General features: G+C 30.3%; 2 protein-coding genes across 4 annotated transcripts in view; both read right to left on the bottom strand.

Moving 5' to 3' along the window:
* LOC111642265 (pericentriolar material 1 protein-like) overlaps positions 1-805 on the bottom strand; it is a 55,808-nt gene extending 55,003 nt beyond the window's left edge. For all 3 annotated transcript variants that reach the window (XM_023388588.1, XM_023388589.1, XM_023388590.1), the window contains exon 1: positions 104-805. In XM_023388588.1, coding sequence (XP_023244356.1) covers positions 104-794 — 691 coding nt within the window. In that variant the 5' untranslated portion in view covers positions 795-805. The remainder of the gene's footprint in view (positions 1-103) is intronic.
* Positions 806-5,104: 4,299 nt separating this feature from the next.
* The window catches only part of LOC111642264, a 23,886-nt gene continuing 9,318 nt past the window's right edge, over positions 5,105-19,672 (bottom strand). Inside the window, exons 2-5 of the mRNA XM_023388586.1 lie at positions 12,368-12,530; positions 10,228-10,327; positions 5,587-5,721; positions 5,105-5,354 (exon numbers count right to left, since the gene is read on the bottom strand). Of these exons, the coding sequence (XP_023244354.1) occupies positions 5,105-5,354; positions 5,587-5,721; positions 10,228-10,327; positions 12,368-12,530 (648 nt within the window). The remainder of the gene's footprint in view (positions 5,355-5,586; positions 5,722-10,227; positions 10,328-12,367; positions 12,531-19,672) is intronic.

Raw genomic sequence — 19,672 nt, 5'->3', positions numbered from 1 at the left:
TATAAATTATTATTTAAAATTTATATAATTTTTTTATTCAATTCTAAAATAAAGAATAAATCAATTTCAGTCTATAATCAAGCAAATTCAACATCTTATTTACCATCTTGTTCTTCTAAACTTTCCACTGGTTCATCTTCAAAATCATTTTGTGTGCTAGATCCACCCCATGTTGCTGCAGCAGTTGTATCTGGAGCTAGAATACTGTTTGATTCCTCTTGGAATTCTGAATTGGCAGATGATCCACTTCGACTACGAACATCTTCATTGTTAGAATATCCTTGGTGTTTGTGATTCTGTCTAAGTATATCTTCTAATAACACATTTTGCTTAATTTCTTGTAATGTTAAACTATTGTCTAATTCACTAGTTTGGGCTATTAATGATTCCATTGTAACATTATCATTGACATCACTATTTAAAAGATCATCCTTTCCATCTTTTATTCTACCTGATAAATTAGCTGACATACTGTTAATATTTTCCTTTTTGCTAACTGTTTTCTTATTATCTGAACGGCTCTTCATATTTGTATTAGGCTGTTCATAAGATAAATTCTGTCTTCCTAAGGTACAATTATCAGATCTACCTTGTCGGCAAGGTGATAGAGATTTTGAATTCAACGAATTTCCACAAATTTTTTTTGAAGTTTTTTGCTGTAAACTAATTCTTTCATCACTTAATGAAGATGAATTTGGAAACTGATGTTGTAATTTTGTTAATTGAGTTTGCATATGCAATAATCGGCGCCGCTCTTCCATTAATTTTTCCAATTCTTGCTGCTGTTGCTGCATTTTTTCTTCAACAGATTTCTTAGAATAAAGATGACAAATAGGTTATTTGTTGTTATATGATATTTTATAAAATAAAAAACCTAAGATTATATTAGAAATTGTGTGCTATTAACTAGGACACTGTGCAACTTTGTCATATTGCAAGAGAATTAAGGTAAAGCTGGAAAAAGAAGCAATTCCTGCCATTGTTAGGCATAGAAGTGGTGATCCTTGTACCTGATGAATGTAGACAGGTGAACTTTACACTTGCTGCCACAAAAGAGGTTATCCTTGTACCTGCCGGTATGGAGAGACAATCTTGCACTTGACAACATGAAGATGCAATCCAAGAACAAAGCAATCACCATCAATTGCTTTGTTCTTAGATCACAATTCAAAATCATCATTAACAAACAAAACACAAGAACAAAGCAATCAACAACAATTGCTTTGTTCTTGTGTTTTACAAATATAAACACCAACCGAAACCTGATGCATATCAAATAGACATCCACAACTGCCGTAAATAATTTGGCTATAATTTGAAAATAATAATAATTATGAATTACAAATGAATTTGACACTAGAGGGAGGCATTAGGTGCCATCTCGTATAACAATTATTATAATATTTAATTAAATAATTTAGATTAAACTGAAGAAAAGATTAAGCAACACATTGTTAGATTTTTTTACANTTCAAATACAAAAATAACAAAAGATTATAACAAAATATACATACATACAAACATACATACAGGTACAAATACAAAATAAAATAATAATCAGATATAATATTATATATCAGGTAATAATATTGTATATAAAATATCAAAAAAAATTAAGGCATAAGTTAGGAGTTCTTAAACTTTTTAAGAACTCCTAACTTATGCCTTAATTTTTAAGTATTTCCACGCAGATGGTAGCCCTTCTGCATCCCTTGCATTAATGCATGCATCTTGTAGTTTGCCCTTATAAATTTCAATCTTTTCTGTGCTCATCATTAAAGTCAAGGAGTGCAAGGACTTAACAATATCTGCTTCCTCCCATTTTACTATGGAGCCTTCAGCCTGTATCATCTGTAAATAGTCTCAGCAATTTAAGGTGTAGTTGGGTAGTCTATTAATTACTTGCTGAGTGAGTTTTGTTAATTGTAAACTGTTTCATTATAACTCATATTTGAAAAATAAATTGTATTTGACATAAAACACAATTAAAATCTTAAATATAAAATTTTATATAGTATGATTTATTATAATATTACTGTAAAGATCAAAAAGAGTGTATATCAAACGAAAATTTTTTCTATCATTCTATCTTAAACCTTAATTACCCTATTAATTTTCACAAATTTATGCACTTAGAAAATATTAAACATTCCTAGCTATTTTTGTCCCTATTCTCATGTAGATATTGATAACATTAAATTGATAAGTTTCTAAAAATTATTTTAGGAATGTTTTAATGAGGAAAATTATTTTAAAAAAAACTAGAAGTCATAAGTCTTTAAGCATTTAAGTTTCTGTTTTTTTTATTTTTAATTCTGTCCTTTGGGCACTGAAAGGACTTTTTGCTAACAATGGAGGCTACCAGGTAGTGAGGGATGGAACCATACATATCCTGGACAGACAGCAATTGGGATTCCTACTCAGTTCATCAGTAATGAGATCGAAATAAGACTTGTATATCAGTATAATTTTCTGTCTATACTACAGTAGAGCATCAATTATCTGAAACAATTCAGGACAGGGTTGTTCGGATAACTGATCATTTATGAAAAAATATATTAAACACAAAACTGTACTGTATATATTTTGTATAACATATCTTACATAAAGCAGTACATTAAACTAGGCCTTCAGTTTACTTTGGCAGGGAGGTGAGAGTGCTGCAGCACCACAGCACTAGTGGAAATTTGAATTTTCCAACTGAAATGCTTTTGGTTAACCAATGTTTTGGTTGACCAGTATTCGGATAATCGATACTCTACTGCAGTGGTCCCCAACCCCCGGGCCACAGAACGTTTGGTCCGTGGATCAAACGGTACCGGGCCACCCAAGGAACATTAAATTATTTCCATTTTATTTACTATGGTGTATTTCCTCGGGTTTGTGTGACTTTTAATGGACAACAGAACAAACTGGACATAAGAAACAGACTTCGGGTGTCATTGTCTCCTATTACCCCCAGAGGGAACCATCTCGTTACAATGAAACAAGCTCAGGGTTCTCATTGATTTAGTGTTCTAGTGAGTTAAAATGTTAAATCACATTATATTCATTTTTTGATGAAATTGTATTTTATTTTGAAGGCATGTTTAAATACAATTAAATTAAAATTATTAAATTAAATCAATCTAAAATATAAACAATCAACGTTCCCCTCAGTGGGTTGCGGTAAAATTATCAAACTTTGACTGGTCCGTGGCGATAAAAAGGTTGGGGACCACTGCTCTACTGTACTTCAAAAACAGAAATGAATGCAGAAATTAGTCACTATTTCTCATAATACTTTTAAATAAATACTTATGGAATGCTGTAAATGCTACGTAGAATGAGCAATTGTTTACTGTGACATTGTCACAATGCTGGGCTGCAATTTTTAATCATATTTTTTAAAGTTATTTATTTAATTTAAAATATACACTCTCCACCTCAAATCAGTAGTATATTGCCCATGTACATCATACTTTTCCTGTTACCAACAATGTCATGCTGTCATCTAACTAACTCCTTATAAGGAAAAATTTTTAAACTGGAATAACATGACTTCTTGTTTGCATCGGAAGTTCAGATACAGTTAATCAGGGCCTCCTGCCCTTAAGCATTCATCTATCTAACTCCATTCTCGAGATTAAGGAAAGAGACAGACGGATGACAGTGGAAATTTATAGGTCTACAATTTTTTCAAATTGCAGCCCAATTAGAGCATTAATTGCAATCAGAGCAAAAGCAGTGTAACATGTTATTAGTCATTATCTAATAAAGCAGCCAGCAAATATATATTTCCTATAAACTATTGAAACCTTCAACTTATAAAAATTTTAGAAAATTTTTAATTTCCAATGTTTGAAAATTATTTCAGAAACTTTAGGTACGAACAACCTTTCTATAGTAAAGACCATGCAATATTGTTTTGATATAAGACTGGGAACTAAGCACTTATATAAGTCATTAAATTATATAACCTTTATTCATTTAAACTTTTATAAAAAATTTTTTAAGGAAAAATGTTTGTACTTAATTTTGGTGAAAGCTTTCAGTTGCAAGTTTTTGATTAATTTTGTAATATTTAGAAAAATCTTACATATTGCAAATTGAATAATTTCAACTACGTGGTAACATTTCATACAAATTGTCAACTCTACTAATTTGTAAAGAAAATATGAATACTATCAATAAATATCTTCAAATTTACTGCTTGTAGTTTTAAGATTTTTGTTCACTGAACACATGAACTAACTATAAATTACTTACAATGTAAATACATTTAGGGATCTTCATAGTGTACAGGCCATAGAAAAAGCCTAAAATTATAATTTACCCATGCACCTAATTTACACCAATTAAACATGCAAGATGAAATAATAAATAATAAATTTTTCAATCTTTAATAGATTTTGTTAATGTAAAAGTTTATCTGTTATTTTCAAAATTTCATCAAAAGATTATACCGTATTTACTTGCATATAGGACAAGGTGCGACTTTAAAGATCAAAATAAACAAAATTAAAAATTTATTAATACAATTTTAATTATATTTTGTTTAATCACAAAGAAAATATCAAATGACGTAAATGCACACATTGTCCCACAAAAATTACTGATTTTTTAAACTTCAAGGAAAAATCTTGTAAAATCGACAACATAATTTGTTCATGTAAATTGGGAACCTTTTTTGCCAATTCTTAACAGTCGAATTCACTCTTCATCAATTACACTTATGAGTTTCTCTGAATTCTAATTTCCAAATAATCATCTGTTTCCATGTGGGAATGAATTAAAACTTATATTGGGCTCCTGTGTAATTTTGGAATTCAATTCAAAAGCTTTGCTTTTCCTATTGCTATTCATCTTTACTCCTGACAATACACAAGAACAATTAAAACGACCCAAATAAAATACTTTTGATTTTAAACACCAGAGGGTGATAATCTGGCAAAAAATGCAAATACACAGTTCAGGAAAATTATTGCAAAAATGAAAAGAATCCTTCGCTCGTGCATATAGGATGACCTAGGTTTTTGAAGCAGTGAAAAATAAATAAAAACCTCGTCTTATACATGAGTAAATACAGTAATCTATTTTTCTTAGTAACACAATAAATATTCTTTTACCTTACTTTCTCTTGAACTTGGGGATCATTTTCCCAAGATTCATCAGTACCAGAACTACCATCTTGAACAGAAGCTGCTAATGCTGCATTATCTCCATCTTCATTTGCTCTACCTTCTGCCTCATAATGACGGCGAACAGGAAATTTGTTTGAATGATCTTGTTTAATATTATCTTTCTTGACATGAGAAATCTGTTGAGAATTCTGGTGTAATTTTGGGTCAGATCTTGATTTTACTGCTTGAGAACTAAAATAAAATAAAAAACAAAACAGGCTATGCAGAAAACAATTTAAAATTATAAACACTTTTCAGAAGTTTATTTTCTGTTACTTGTTATTAATACTTTAACTTAATGATGATTAAATAGAATATTAATTAAACTACTACTGTTATTTTTTTACTAAAATACAAGATAGCTTCACTTGTAAAATTTAATATAAAATAGGAAGCAAAAACAAACTGTTTTCATACTACATACCTTGATTTACTGGAATTACTGATTGTCTCAACTTGATCTTCATTATTGACAGATGAAACATCTCCACTCATAGGCTGGATACTATTTACCATTGCTCTTAGCTGGCTAAGACTTTCTTTCATTTCTTCTAATTTTCTATAAAAAATAATTTACATCTTATTTTTCAACTTATTATTTCATAATGAATTAAGTCATATTTTAAGTGATGTTAAAATCCCTTAATTTATATTTGAATTTAAAAAAGCAAAGAATATATAAAAATCATAATTGTGTGAATAATGTGAATAACCAAGACAATGTATACCTCACAAATTTTCTAACAGAAATAAGATCTTTGCATAATCCACACTTCTGTATATTTTGCATCTCTGGAGCAACTATCGAAACCATCACACTTACAGATATATAATTTACAAGATACCATCTCAAACATTAAAATATTTTTTTCTACATCATATCCATTACAAGTTCATTCAAGACATAACTATAAAATAAGTGAAACAACAAAAAAAATTGTATATTTGAGATGGAACCTAAAATCTGCCATTTTTTACAAATGGCTACAAAATGACAAAATTTATCATCATATTGCTTCATTTCTGTTTTATTTATCAAATAATATATATTATATTATTATTATTGATATATTTTATTGATATTATTATTAAGCACTTGAAATGAAAACATAATTGAATCAATGGGCAAAGATAAGTTCTACAAGTTCTTTAGGATTAAAAAGAATGATAAGAGAATCATATAATTCTTTCTAAAGCTAATTAACTTTGTGTATTTAATAACTTTTTTTTATCTTTTTAAACATTTGATTTCAGCAGGCCAAGTTCACAGAACACAAATAAAACAAAAATAAAACAAATTAATGCAAGAGATTAAACTCAACAGTAATAACACAGTTCAATGCAAAATACACATTTAACACAATAAAAACACATGTCACAACACTTATATTTATTTGTTGTAAGATACACAAATCAGCTAGAACTAGAATAATCCAAATGAAAACAACATTAACAAAATATAGTCCTAAATCCTCCATAGGATGACAGACTTCTTCATAAAGAAATGAGGTGTTACAGATATAATAAATCTATACTACAAATACAGACATTGCAAGAGTACTTTTACAATACAAGAAACATCTCAATTACATAAAGCAGTAACTCTAGCAGACAATACTATTACCATCAAATCTACACAAAAATGACCTGTACACGAAATATATAAAACAAATAATATCAAACAGTCTTGGAGTTGGAAGACATTTCTTGATAAGACTCAAAAATCTTATTTGATGTTAGTTCAGATCATGTGATCAAGGCTAAAATCAAAATGTTGGCTGGTATAGGAGTGCCTCTTTGAATAGATTTTAGGGTTTATTATTGCCTTAAAAGATCAATTAAAGCCCAAGTTATTATTCTTAAAGGATGTAGCAATTACAGACAACCTATATCTGCAAGTGTCATGTTTTGGTCTGACATAACATACAGTAGACCCCCTATAATGCGGGTTCCTATAACGTAGATTCCTATAACGCAGCGAAAAATTGCAACAGTATTCATATAAAGACGCTAAAAGGGACGCGTAAAACACAGTAAAACGTCATCGCCAACTTGTCATTGCGGACGAGCAGCCGAACTACTTTCCACCATCCAGCACCAAGCTACAGAGAGTTTAAGCGGGTAAATGGAGTTTACTATTGTCTGTACAGTATTATATATAAATTATGTATAAATTAGGTACTGTATATATAATTATATATTAACTTAATTTATTGTAACTTTATTATTATATATATACTTTCCGCCATCCAGCGCCATGCTACGGAGAGTTTAGGCGAGTAAGTTGAGTTTATTATCGTCTGTACAGTATGTAAATTAGATACCGTAAGTCTAATACAGTACTGTAATTTTATACATTTCTTGTGAAAGAAACATTTCTTATTCAAAAGCCATTAAAATTATTTATATTAATGATGTCTCCAAAGTTCAACGAATTTTTCGCAGAAAAATAACATCAGAAATCGTGGCCGCCGTTTGGTGCGCTGCTCCGCGACGAACACAAGCTTAAGCAATGGCGACATCGAACGGTGCACACTCGGTAAGTAATCCTACAATTTTTTGTTTATAACATAGTTAATACGGATTATTTTTTAAAAAATTATACGTGTTTTGGAAATGTTGAGTCTAATTAGTCTAGAATCGATTAATTTTATGGAAGAAAACCTTTCAAACAGCTGTAGTCCGTAAACTTCACACATGTTGGGCTGCAATTGGCTCATGTATTTAAGAATTCTACAAAGAAATTCATATAACGAGGAACGTTATAGGGGGTCTACTGTAATTATATTTTGCCTGAAATAATACATCATCAGCAAAATGAAAGCTCTTAACACAATTAGCTACATAAACATAACTTAAACATTACAATAAATCAAAGCCAGCATATAAAACACAAATCAATACACAGTCAGGTACCATACTATGAATATACATTATATACCATTACAAAACAAAACAAACAAACAAAATAAAATTATATTTTATTTTTAGCCAAATAAAGAAATAAATATACCATTACAAGCAGTTTTACAAAATGACATAATAAAAATAAACTATGAAAAAGTTATAGTTAAAGATAAAAAAAAAATTCATTACAGCAGACCACACAGAACATTTATTGACAAAATAAAATCACATGGATGTATATATATATATATATATATATATGATTAACCTATTAATGAAATAGATATATTTCAAATATCCATTATTAACTTCACTAATATAAATATACAAAAATTTATTTCTTGGGCGAATTATATTTTCTTTTTGTATTTATTGTCTGTATAATTCAAATACAAATATTATTAGCAAAGATTAAATAAAATTACTTTAAACTGGATAAGAAGTGTGTAGTTGAGACTCCATATAATTATTGAAATTATATGTTATAATTTTCCCAGTAAATTTATAATAATTATACATATCAGATATACAGTAGTGATAATTATTATAGACCAACTTCACTAATCTTAATAATTTAATGAAGGTCTAGAAATTATATTCCACAGTCAAACCTTGTTAATACATTATCAATTTATGCAAAGTTCACATTTTTTACGAGAAGTGTATTTGTGATTCCACAAATGAGGATAGTTATTTCAAAGTTAATGAGTTTGATTAATATGTAATACAAAACATGTTGTAGTCCCATAAATTCAATAACAATTATATTACATCATTTAATATAAAGCACACTACTTCCATCTTCACACCAAAATTACCTGAGCCAAAGCAGAAAAACACAGGACACACAATAACCAGAGATGTGTTTCTTTAATTTCAGCCACAATGTTATGATGTTAATGTTGTCATTGACAATGCAGACATTGGGCATAGCCAACACCAACAATTCCCACTCCAACGCAAATTATTTTTTATTATAGTTGGTGTTTTGTATGCTGTGACAATGCTGAACGATTAGTTAAGACAAGTCGACATGTGCATTGGAAGCAGAAAGTTTTTTGTTTACTTTTTCTACTTAAAACACTAAGATAAGCAATATATCATTTATAATCCAATCAGGGAAACATTTCAGAATTAATAAAAACAGAGTCTAAAAACTGATTGAACTTCTTTTTTTTAAATTTATTTATTTATTGAACTAAAAAATGGTGACACAGTAAACCATCAATTTAACAGATTCCAATCTAAGTGGACAAATTATTTTTAGAATTTTCCAAATAAAAACTTAATTTTGCAATTCCATCCATATTTTATTTTACATACATGTGACATGTAATTATTTGCATGGGCACAAAGAAATTATAACTTTTATGTATTAGGAGTTTTAACTAAACTATTAAAATTTCTATTATAGAAAGACATTATATGAAAATACAGATAATAATTGAGTATACTTAAAGTAATTGTTCTAAGTACATCATCCCTGACTTAATGTCAGCAATCTATTTCTGAAAATCAGATGTTCTATGTGAAAATGCTAACTGGTAGCCTAAATCCTATTTAATTAAAATGGAAACAATTATGCTTTACAACAGCAATCCAAAATTCCCAACAAATATCCTAAAATTTAACTAAACCACAGTAAAATGCCTCTATATAAAATAGAAAACTATCATGTTAGGATGAAAGATGCTTAAATTACTGGAGCCCGTTTTAAAACATTTATATGTAACCTGATGTTCTACCAATTGTATTTGGAATGTATCTCAAGACTATTTCTTACAAATATTCTGTTAAAAATTATGCATTGAGTTTTTAAAATGCAACTATAAATTTCTGTATACAAATTTTGGCCAAAAACATTGTATTGAAAAATACACACATTTTATTAAGTCTGGGCATTAAAACTATGAGATATTCTACCAGTAAACAGTGAACTGTTCTTTAAAGTATGCTTGTATTTTGCTAGAAGTGTTTTCAATCCTTTATTGGAAAATCTTCAGCTTTACAATATATTTAAATTTTGAAATCACTTGGAATATAAGTAATTTACATAAAGCAGAATTTTTATTTAAAATTTATAGACTACAAGTAAATAAAATTTTATACTTTGGAAACTTTTTATTAACACATCAGAACAGAAAAAAAGGTTACTTACTTTACTTTTTCCCTGGCATCTATTGTATCTAATAAATGCTGAGCTTCTTGTATAGTGCTATCTGCTGTTACAAATTGTGTAGAATTTGATTGACTGTTTTCTAGTTTTAAAAACAGAAATATAAAAATTTAAACATAATATTTATGTCATATACTTAAAAAATATATTAATTTTATAATTTTATATATATACATAATATAAAATTGTACATATTTCTGTATGTTACAGCTATGTTATTTTGAAAAAATTATTAAGTAAAACAAAGATAAACATATTGAACAAATAATGTAATTTATAACAAAAATCTTTTAATCCAGCAAACCAAGAATCTATAATGCAAGATGTTTGATATACCTTGTTTGTGTGCTAGAATTTGTCAGATTCTGTAAAAATGGTCAGCAGCAACCTTTCATATTTACTGGGCCAAAGCAAATCTATGCAATGACTCAGCATACTTATTATATCCAGCATTCTCAGGATAAAAGTCATTTAAATAAAAAGTAATTATTTACTAATTATTTTCTAATAAAATAAACATGAGAATTTTAAAAAATTTTCATAATAGATATTGCTCTTAATTGGTATCTTAATTCACTCTATTTGCATATCATTTGAAAATTAGAAAGAATCTATACAGAGAGATTATTAGACTAAAATATTACAAATCTTATTTACTAAATATTGGTGTTAACATTTGTTTATACAGTAGATCCCCTATAAGACTGGTTCCTATAATTACGATTCCTATAAGACAGCGAAAAAATTGTGGCAGTAAAAAATGGTAAAAAAACTCCTATAATTACACAACGGTAAAAAACTCCTATAATTACGTAAAACGTCATCCGGCAGCCGAACTATTTTCCCACCGTCCAGCGCCACATTACGGACAGTTTAGGCGGGTAAATTGAGTTTAGTTTCGTCTGTACATATAATTATATATAAATTAGGTACTGTACATATAATTATATATTAATTATATATAAATTAGGTACTGTATATGTAATTATATATTAACTTAATTTATTGTAACTTTATTATAATTATATATATACTTTCCGCCGTCTAGCGCCACGCTACGGAGAGTTTAGGCAAACTATCGTCTGTACAGTATGTAAATTAGGTACCGTAAGTCTAATACAGTACTGTAATTTTATACATTTCTTGTGAAAGAAATATTTCTTATTCAATGGCAATAAAAATTATTTATATTAATGATGTCTCCAAAGTTCAGCGAAGTTTTCGCAGAAAAATAACATCAGAAATCACTGCCGCGGTTTGCTGAGCTGTTCCGTGACGAAAACAAGCTTGAGCAACGGTGATGTCGAATGGTGCAGACTCGGTAAGTAATCCTACAATTTTTTTGTTTATAGCGTAGTTTATATGGATTATTTCAAAAAAAAATATATGTATTTTGGAAATGTTGAGTCGGATTAGTCTAGAATCGATTAATTTTATAAAAGAAAACCTTTCAAACAGCCATAGTCCGTAAACTTCACACGTGTCGGGCTGTGATTCCTACAAAATCGGATTCATAAAGAACGAAACATATCTACCATCTTATAGGGGGATCTATTGTACACTAAGTGAAGACTACTTTTCAATTCACAACTGTTGAAAACAATTTACTTTAGCAGAATATATTAAATGGATAGACTGATGATAATAAAATTATTCAATTCATTTTAACTTTGATGAAAACTATGAATCTTTAAAAGTATTAAAATAAATTTTACTCTTATGCCATTCTAGAAGTAAATTAAACAAAATTTTCCTATGAATAGAAGAATGTAAAACATCTGTCAGAATGTATTGTTAGAAATGGAGTAGAAAGTTATTTGTAAATTTAAATGATAAACTAAACTTTTAAACTCATAACTGAATGATAACATTGCACTTGCACAGCAAAAGTTAGATGACCTTCAAGACATCACTACATTACATTACATTACCTGAAGACATTAAAAAGTTTCTTTTTTATTTTATTTTTTATTTTTATTAGATGATGAATTGGATCAATTCTTTGAAAAAAGAAAATGCAATAGTGGCAGAAGTAATTATATCTTTCAGCATATAATTATTACATATAATTGAGAACAAAATTATGAAATATATTACAAGTATTAATAATAATTTAACTTACTGACATTAATAGATGCCTGTTCGAGTGCAGATAATTCCACTAACATCTTATCCATGTGTTTCTTTTTTGCTTGAATTTCTTTCAACTTATTTTCTAATTTTTTACGATGTAATTCTGATTTAGAATCTTTTATTTCTGGAATCCTTTCATTTGTCTCTTCAGCCTAAAAACAAGAAAATTCTTGAAAACACAATTTTTGGAAAATTATGCAAAATTTGTTATAAAGAAATTTTGTGTAAGAATATTTGTTTTTATTTATTTAAATTTTCTCCAGATAAGGAGAATAATTTAATATAAATAAAATATGTTGCGCATTAATTACAAAAATGAAGAGGAATTAAAATTTAAGATATTATAATACAATACTCTTGAATAAGAAAGTAATGACTTATTATTAGATCATTTTTGCATTCATGCAGGATCTTTTTTTTTTATTAATACAGTACTTTTGTAAGATTGGAACTTTTATCACCACATTTCATCATTGGGCTTATGCCATTTCTAGTGAAAACAACTTATGCCAAACTTACACTGTCAAAAATCTCTCTAGATTGTGAAGTCATCCATGTAACAAATTAACTTTTTAAATTCTATTTTGTACATTTTAAATCTGGTTCCATTTTGGTTACTATAAACAAACAACATTTACTTCATTCACATTTTTGTATACAGCCAAAATTTCTTTTAAGCCAGTAATTCTATTATAAAGAAAAAAATCATTCTACAGCATTAAAATCACAACCAACTGAATTATTTAAATTATCTCTTATTCTAATTTTATATTTACAGTGACAATCAGAAATTAGTAGTTGGAATGCAAAATGTAGAAATATGCTGTGTTTGCACACAAACTAAACTTAGTTAAAATTGGATTATGAATCTATGCAAGTCCCATAAGCTTTATGTGGCCTTTGTTAAGTTTACACTTTTTGCTTTATAAATGGTTTTTTGATATATCAGGTCAGTCCATAAGTTCATGTGTATTTTTATCTACAAAAAAAAAACAACAAAAAATTTTAATTAAATTTTATTTCAATCTATAATGCAGTCACCATTATTTTGTACAATTTCTTGCCATCTTGATGGTAGCTTTTTAACCCCGTCATCATAAAATTATTTCGGTTTTGAATCAAAATATTCAGAAATAGCCTTTTTTACATTGTTCTCATCCTCAAAAGTTTTCCCTTTTAAAAAATTCTGCAAACTCCGAAAAAGATGATAATCACTGGGAGCAATATCTGGCAAATATGGTGGATGAGGTAAAATTTCCCAGTTGAAGCTTTTGAGTTGAGCAGTTGACGTTGTTGTCAGTTAGCTATTGACAGTTCATGTGGTATCCATTTTCCTAGCTTTGAAACTTTTCCGATTTGTTGTAGATGTCTATGAACAGTTCCATGGGATGAATTTAAACGTTCCGCAATTTCATCAACTGTTAAAGATGGTTCTGCTTCAACTAGTGCAGAGAGAGCATCATCATCAAAGTCAACAGGTCTTCCAGTACGAGCCTTATCCTCCACACTAAAATCATTATTTCTAAATCTTTCAAACCACTTCTGCGCAGTCCTTACACTAATTACAGTTTGATTATGAACAGTATTTAATTTTTTGGCTGCATTTGTAGCATTCTCACCACTTAAAAATAAAAAGTATAAAACATGTCTCTTATATTAATCTGTTACTTCCATTTTAACAAAAATAAACAACTGAATTTTTCCCAATTCTGAACAGTATTATATGAATGAAATCCAATTTAACACTTCAGTGTAAAAAGTATCACATTAGACTGACAACTTTAACAGCAAAACATGATTTTTCTCAAGGTCATAAAATACGCATGAACTTATGGACTGACCTGATATTCCAATTATTCCCAAAATAGTCATTCTGAATAATACCACAATTATTCCATCTACATTTGAAAAATCAAGAGATTATTACCAGATTGGGTCATCTTTGATTTCTAAGAGACGCTTATAAATGCCATGATGCCAAATCCACCAGTTTTTGAGAACTTAAATGTTGATTTTCCTCCATTCATCAAATAACATGAATAAGACCATCCAACAGACTTGCAGGCATTTTCTCTTCAATTTTAAAATTCTTTGGTCCAGCTCATCCCAAAGATGTTCAATAGAATTTATATTTGTTCTTTGGAGTAGTCAGGTTATCATTTAAAACCTCTTAGAAGCCAGTTGGAAAAAATGCTTGCCAAGCTTGGATGAATGCTCCATGCTGTTATCTTGTTGAAACAATCACTGTTAATGCCCACTGAAGAACAAAGATTGTTTTCTAATATTGCCTTGTACATTTTTGCATCTATGCAACCAGTGATTTCTGTCAGCTGGCCAAGTCCACGACATGAGAAACATCCCCATACCATCATGACTTGGCAATGCTTCATAGTCCCAACAGAGTTTGCAGGTTTGTGGGGGTGTTCTTTCACCACACAGTTTGGTGCCGTTTTGAGCCTGCAAGCTCAACTTAAGTTTTGGAGTGACAAACTGTACTCCAAAACTCAGGAGGTTTGTTTAAATGTTCCCTTGCAAATGCTAGCATTTTCACAATGTTTATTTTCAAAATAAATGGCACTATGTGCAATGCATTCTTTAAATCTAACCTCAATGAATCAATGATGGATAGTTAACAAGGATGTTTTAATGCCAGAGCTCTCCCAGATAACATGAGTGGAAGCTTGATGATTAGTAAGAGACTTCATACCAGATGATGCTGTCATCTCAAGACATTGTTCTAACCAGCCACAATGCACAAAGATTTTGGATAATGCTGAACTTCTCCATTATCTTTATAACCTTACAAACACATTCAAAGGATACATGGAACATGTATTGAGTCAAAAGTATTATGCTGTAACAAACTGTAAAAGTAATTAGTGTGAAAATTTGGACTTAAGTGTGAATTTTAACACGTTAGTATAGTTTATTTTTATCATTATTTCTTGTTTCTTTTCCCCTCTCGTGAAGTAAAGAGGAGACCTTTTTGACCCCTCAGTATACTGCGTCACATCGAAGGCAACTTTAATCGTCTGGAGAAGGATTCCCTTCACACCAGGGGATTGCTCAAGTCTCATGTAGATATAAGAGTATAGAGAGTAACCAAAAGGTCACTGACGAGGGTAAAACAAAATCCCATACTCCCCTCTAAGTCCGAGCAAACTGATGAGAAAGTCAATCTAAATGACCAAATAAGGCAATGATTTTTCTAAGGGGGTGAGACATAGTCTGACATGAGTCACCTCACGTCAATAAATCAGGGAGTTTGACAAATTTATGATGGGAAAATGTCAATTATTGGAAAGGATGAAGGATGACGATAACAAACAAAGCTATACGCAAGTCGAGCTGGCGATTGCATCAGATTTTCTTTCCCCATGATTCCCCCTCCGCAATACGTATAAAAAAAGGTCAAATTTGCACCTCCAGGTGGAAAGCCAAAGAGGACCCCGCTGAAGCAACACCCTCAGCAGACAGCAGAAGAGGACCTCTAGAGTCAGTTCCATACCGTCCATCACTCCATATCGCCATCTAAGGGAACTTCGATTAGAAACCACTGATCCCAGTGCGTCCTACCAATGCCCTATAAGAAGAGATCGAATCCTACGAGATAGACAACATTCAGGCAAGGGTTTATCTCTCCAACACATCCCTCTTAGAGAGATCTCTCTCGATCTTTAGTTTAGATTAGAACATAGATATAGAAATAAATTCCTTTTATTACTTATGCGTGTGTTGTTTATGCTTTTTCTTTGATATGTATAATCTCTTAGTTGTTTATTAAACGTGTTGTTATTATTCAACCTGTGTAGTTATTGGGACAACTCGTCACGACCTCACCCCACTCGATTTGTCCTTCTAAGCCATCCAACAAACCGAGAGTGGATTTTACCAACCCGTGCAGAGTAAGTGGTCGTTAGAGATCAACCCAGTGGCCCCCTGCTACCTCACATTAGTTTTCCACATCAATAATTCAATTTCTGCCTATATCAGTTTAGGAATTGTGTTAATCACATGAAATTACCTGTTTCTTCATATCCATTCAATATTTAGCAGCTTTGAACTATTAACTTAAAATGTAAGTTTTAAGTGTGTACAGATATAAACTTGAAGTACCAAAAAATAAAAAAGATGAAACAAATTTTGCTGCACAAAAACTAAACATGAAAAACTATCATAAAAGCAACTCTATTCTTACAACTTAAAAGCATGTAAATGAAAAATAATTAACACTGACAATATAATTTGTAATGCCAGAAGAACATCTTTACATTTCAAAATCTTTTTAAAAAAATATCTTTGTTTTGCTATTAAAGTTTTTTGCTATTATTTTCATAAAATTATTAATGTTATATGTGTGAGGATTTAAGCTCTTTTGTGAATTTTAAAGCTTCAATATATTTTTTCAATCATTATTTCCCTTCTTCCTCTCGTTTCCCTTCCTGGGAGATCGTAATTAGACCTTTCGACCCTTCAAGAAGTGACCTTTTAAACTTTCAAAGACGTTTCAGATGACAGATAAGGTTCTCCCCTCACTACTGAGAATTATTCATTTCCACCTTCGTTACAATTTACAAAGTAGCTAGCCAATTAACAACAACCTAAACTCATTACACAATCGAGAGTAAGAAAAAGGTCACCTAAAAGTGGAGTCTGAACTGAACCAACCAAGACACTTCCTACTTCATATGATTGTGAACCCAATAAAGCTGATCATCTGATCATACAAAGTAACAATTATTACTAAGGTTGCAAGACAAACTCTGACCTTAGTCACACCAGTAATTAATTCAGGTTTGACAGCTGTTATCAAATTTACAAGGTAGAATGAGTAATCATAATGGATGGAAAGAGGTAATAAATCAACAGAAATGTTTCAATTTCTGGCAATTAACAAACAAAACCCGGACACAAATTGAACTTAGACGGGATTGCATCAGAATTTTCCCTGATAGTTCCCTCTCCAGGATGTGTATAAAAAAAGCTTGGACACAGTCCTCCGGGTGGACATCATCAGATCCATACTGCCATTCTGTCCGTCGCCACCTCGTCATAATCGCCAATGGTCAATCCCGCCGATCCAGGAACATTTTACCAACAACCTATATCACGAGATTGGAAACCAAGAGGTATTATAGAGGTTTTGTAAGCTCTCTCTCTCTAGGGTCTCTTAGTTATAAGCTACATTAAGGTTAGTTTAATTTAGAGAATATTGAGACAGATAAAGGTCCGGAACTTAGCCAATTTATTGACACGAACGGATTAATCACTGTCACGACTTACAATTATTTTTGATTATTCCCATTTTTGTAGCCTTTTGTTTTGTACTTGTTTTGTATAACTTTAAAAAAAAAAAAAAATTAACTATAATTTTATTTCTCAAAAAGACACTGGCCAGATTGGCCTTTTACAAGCATCTTAAAGAAGAAGAAGAAGAAAAAAAACAGGACGCGAGCTGAGAAAGAAAATTACATTCTACATCAAGTCCAAAAATTAATTGAGAACAAATATCACTATGGCTTAAATTTTTTCCGTTTTTTTACATTTTTTGAAGATTTCATAACTTGATATGTTACGTAAATAGTTGCACAGACTATTCCAATAGAAGATTAATTGAAAGATCAGTGCAGATCTTCCCACCTCTAGTTTAACAATTGGGAGACTATATTCACGAATTATACGAGTATCTCGTGTTGATCTGCAACATTCTCCTATACCAATTCTGAGGAAGCTGTTTTCCTTTTTGCCCTTTATATATTTGAAACTCTCCAATAAAATCTGTTTCTTGTAAATTTCACTAATATTGTCAATATTATCGGTGCAGTAGAGTTCAGATACTGATTCCATAAAGTTTAAATTATAAATTGAACGCATGTAACGATTTTGTGCCATCTGAAGTTTATTAACAGCGTATAGAGATGCGGTTCCCCATACAGCAATACCATATCTTATTTTAGATTCAATGCAAGTGTGATACACTAGAGCCTCAAAAACTCGGCACTCGATAACCCGGCACTCCGGGTAACTCGGCCACACCCTGACAGGGCAAAAAACTCCTTAGTTAATTAATTTTCATTATAGACAGCTTTATGCCTCAAAGAATTTTTCTGAGGTCTGTCTTATCAAGTAAATTACTGTACACAGTGTATTCATTAATTTTCATTTTCATGTAGTAAAGGCTCTATGCCTTCATAAAAGACGTACTTTTCCTTTGTTTAAGGGTATTTGGGCAGTTTATTCTCTCTTGTATTCTCAAGCAAACAATACATACAAGTACAGTACAATATTTTCTGAGGAAACACGCATACTTATCCTTTTTTAACCCCATTCCTGATAACCCGGCATTTTCACAAACTCAGCCACCCTTTGGTCCACATTAGGCAGAGTTTGAGGCTCTACTGTACAGCCACTTCAAGAGTGATGTGCTTAAAAAAGCTTGAATTTTCTTATTTATCCCAGTATACTTTGCCAGGGAAAGTGCAACATCATCTATATGTTTATTCCAGCGCAGATTGTCATCAAAAGTTACTCCCAAAAACTTAATAGCATTTACTTTTTCTATGTTAAAATCAGTTATTTTAATATTTAGGTGATGCGGATTGATTATTTTATTCCTATTTGCAAAGCAGAGGAATTTAGTTTTATTTTTGTTAATTACTAATCCATTGTTTTCCATATAACTGTTTAAAATTTTTAAGATGTGATTCAAATTCTCCTGAAGAATTATAGCGTTTGTATGAGAATAAGTTATCACTAGATCATCAGCGTACATCAATATATTTTCTTTTAGTATAAAGTTAAACAAGTCATTAATATATATATTGAAAAGCAGTGGACCCAGGATTGAACCTTGAGGAACGCCCTTGTTTGGCCTGAAAGAGCTAGAGATAATCTGTCCAATTTTTACAAAGTAAATTCTATTTGACAAGTATGATTTTAACCAGCTTAGAGGAGTCCCTCTTAGACCAACAGTCTGCAATTTTTGATACAAGAGTTCGTGATTTAAGCTATCAAATGCTTTTGAAAGGTCCACAAAAACAGAAATTGCTATTTTAGATTTGTCGAGTTGTGACGTTATGGATTGTTTCAAATGCAACAAAGCATCTACCGTCGAAAATCCTCGTTTATATGCGTATTGGTTTCTGTGAATAACTTGGAATCTGTCTATAAAAGTTGAAAATCTCTTGTAAAAAATCTTCTCGAAAATTTTAGCCAACACTGACACTATTATTATGGGACGATAATTTTCAATTTCACTTTTTGATCCTTTATTTTTATATAATGGCAAAACTAA

This window comes from Centruroides sculpturatus, unplaced genomic scaffold (genome assembly GCF_000671375.1).
Source record: "Centruroides sculpturatus isolate CEXI.00-Female unplaced genomic scaffold, Cexi_2.0 scaffold1698, whole genome shotgun sequence".
Taxonomy (NCBI): domain Eukaryota; kingdom Metazoa; phylum Arthropoda; class Arachnida; order Scorpiones; family Buthidae; genus Centruroides; species Centruroides sculpturatus.
This window is presented reverse-complemented; position numbering and strand designations above follow the sequence as displayed.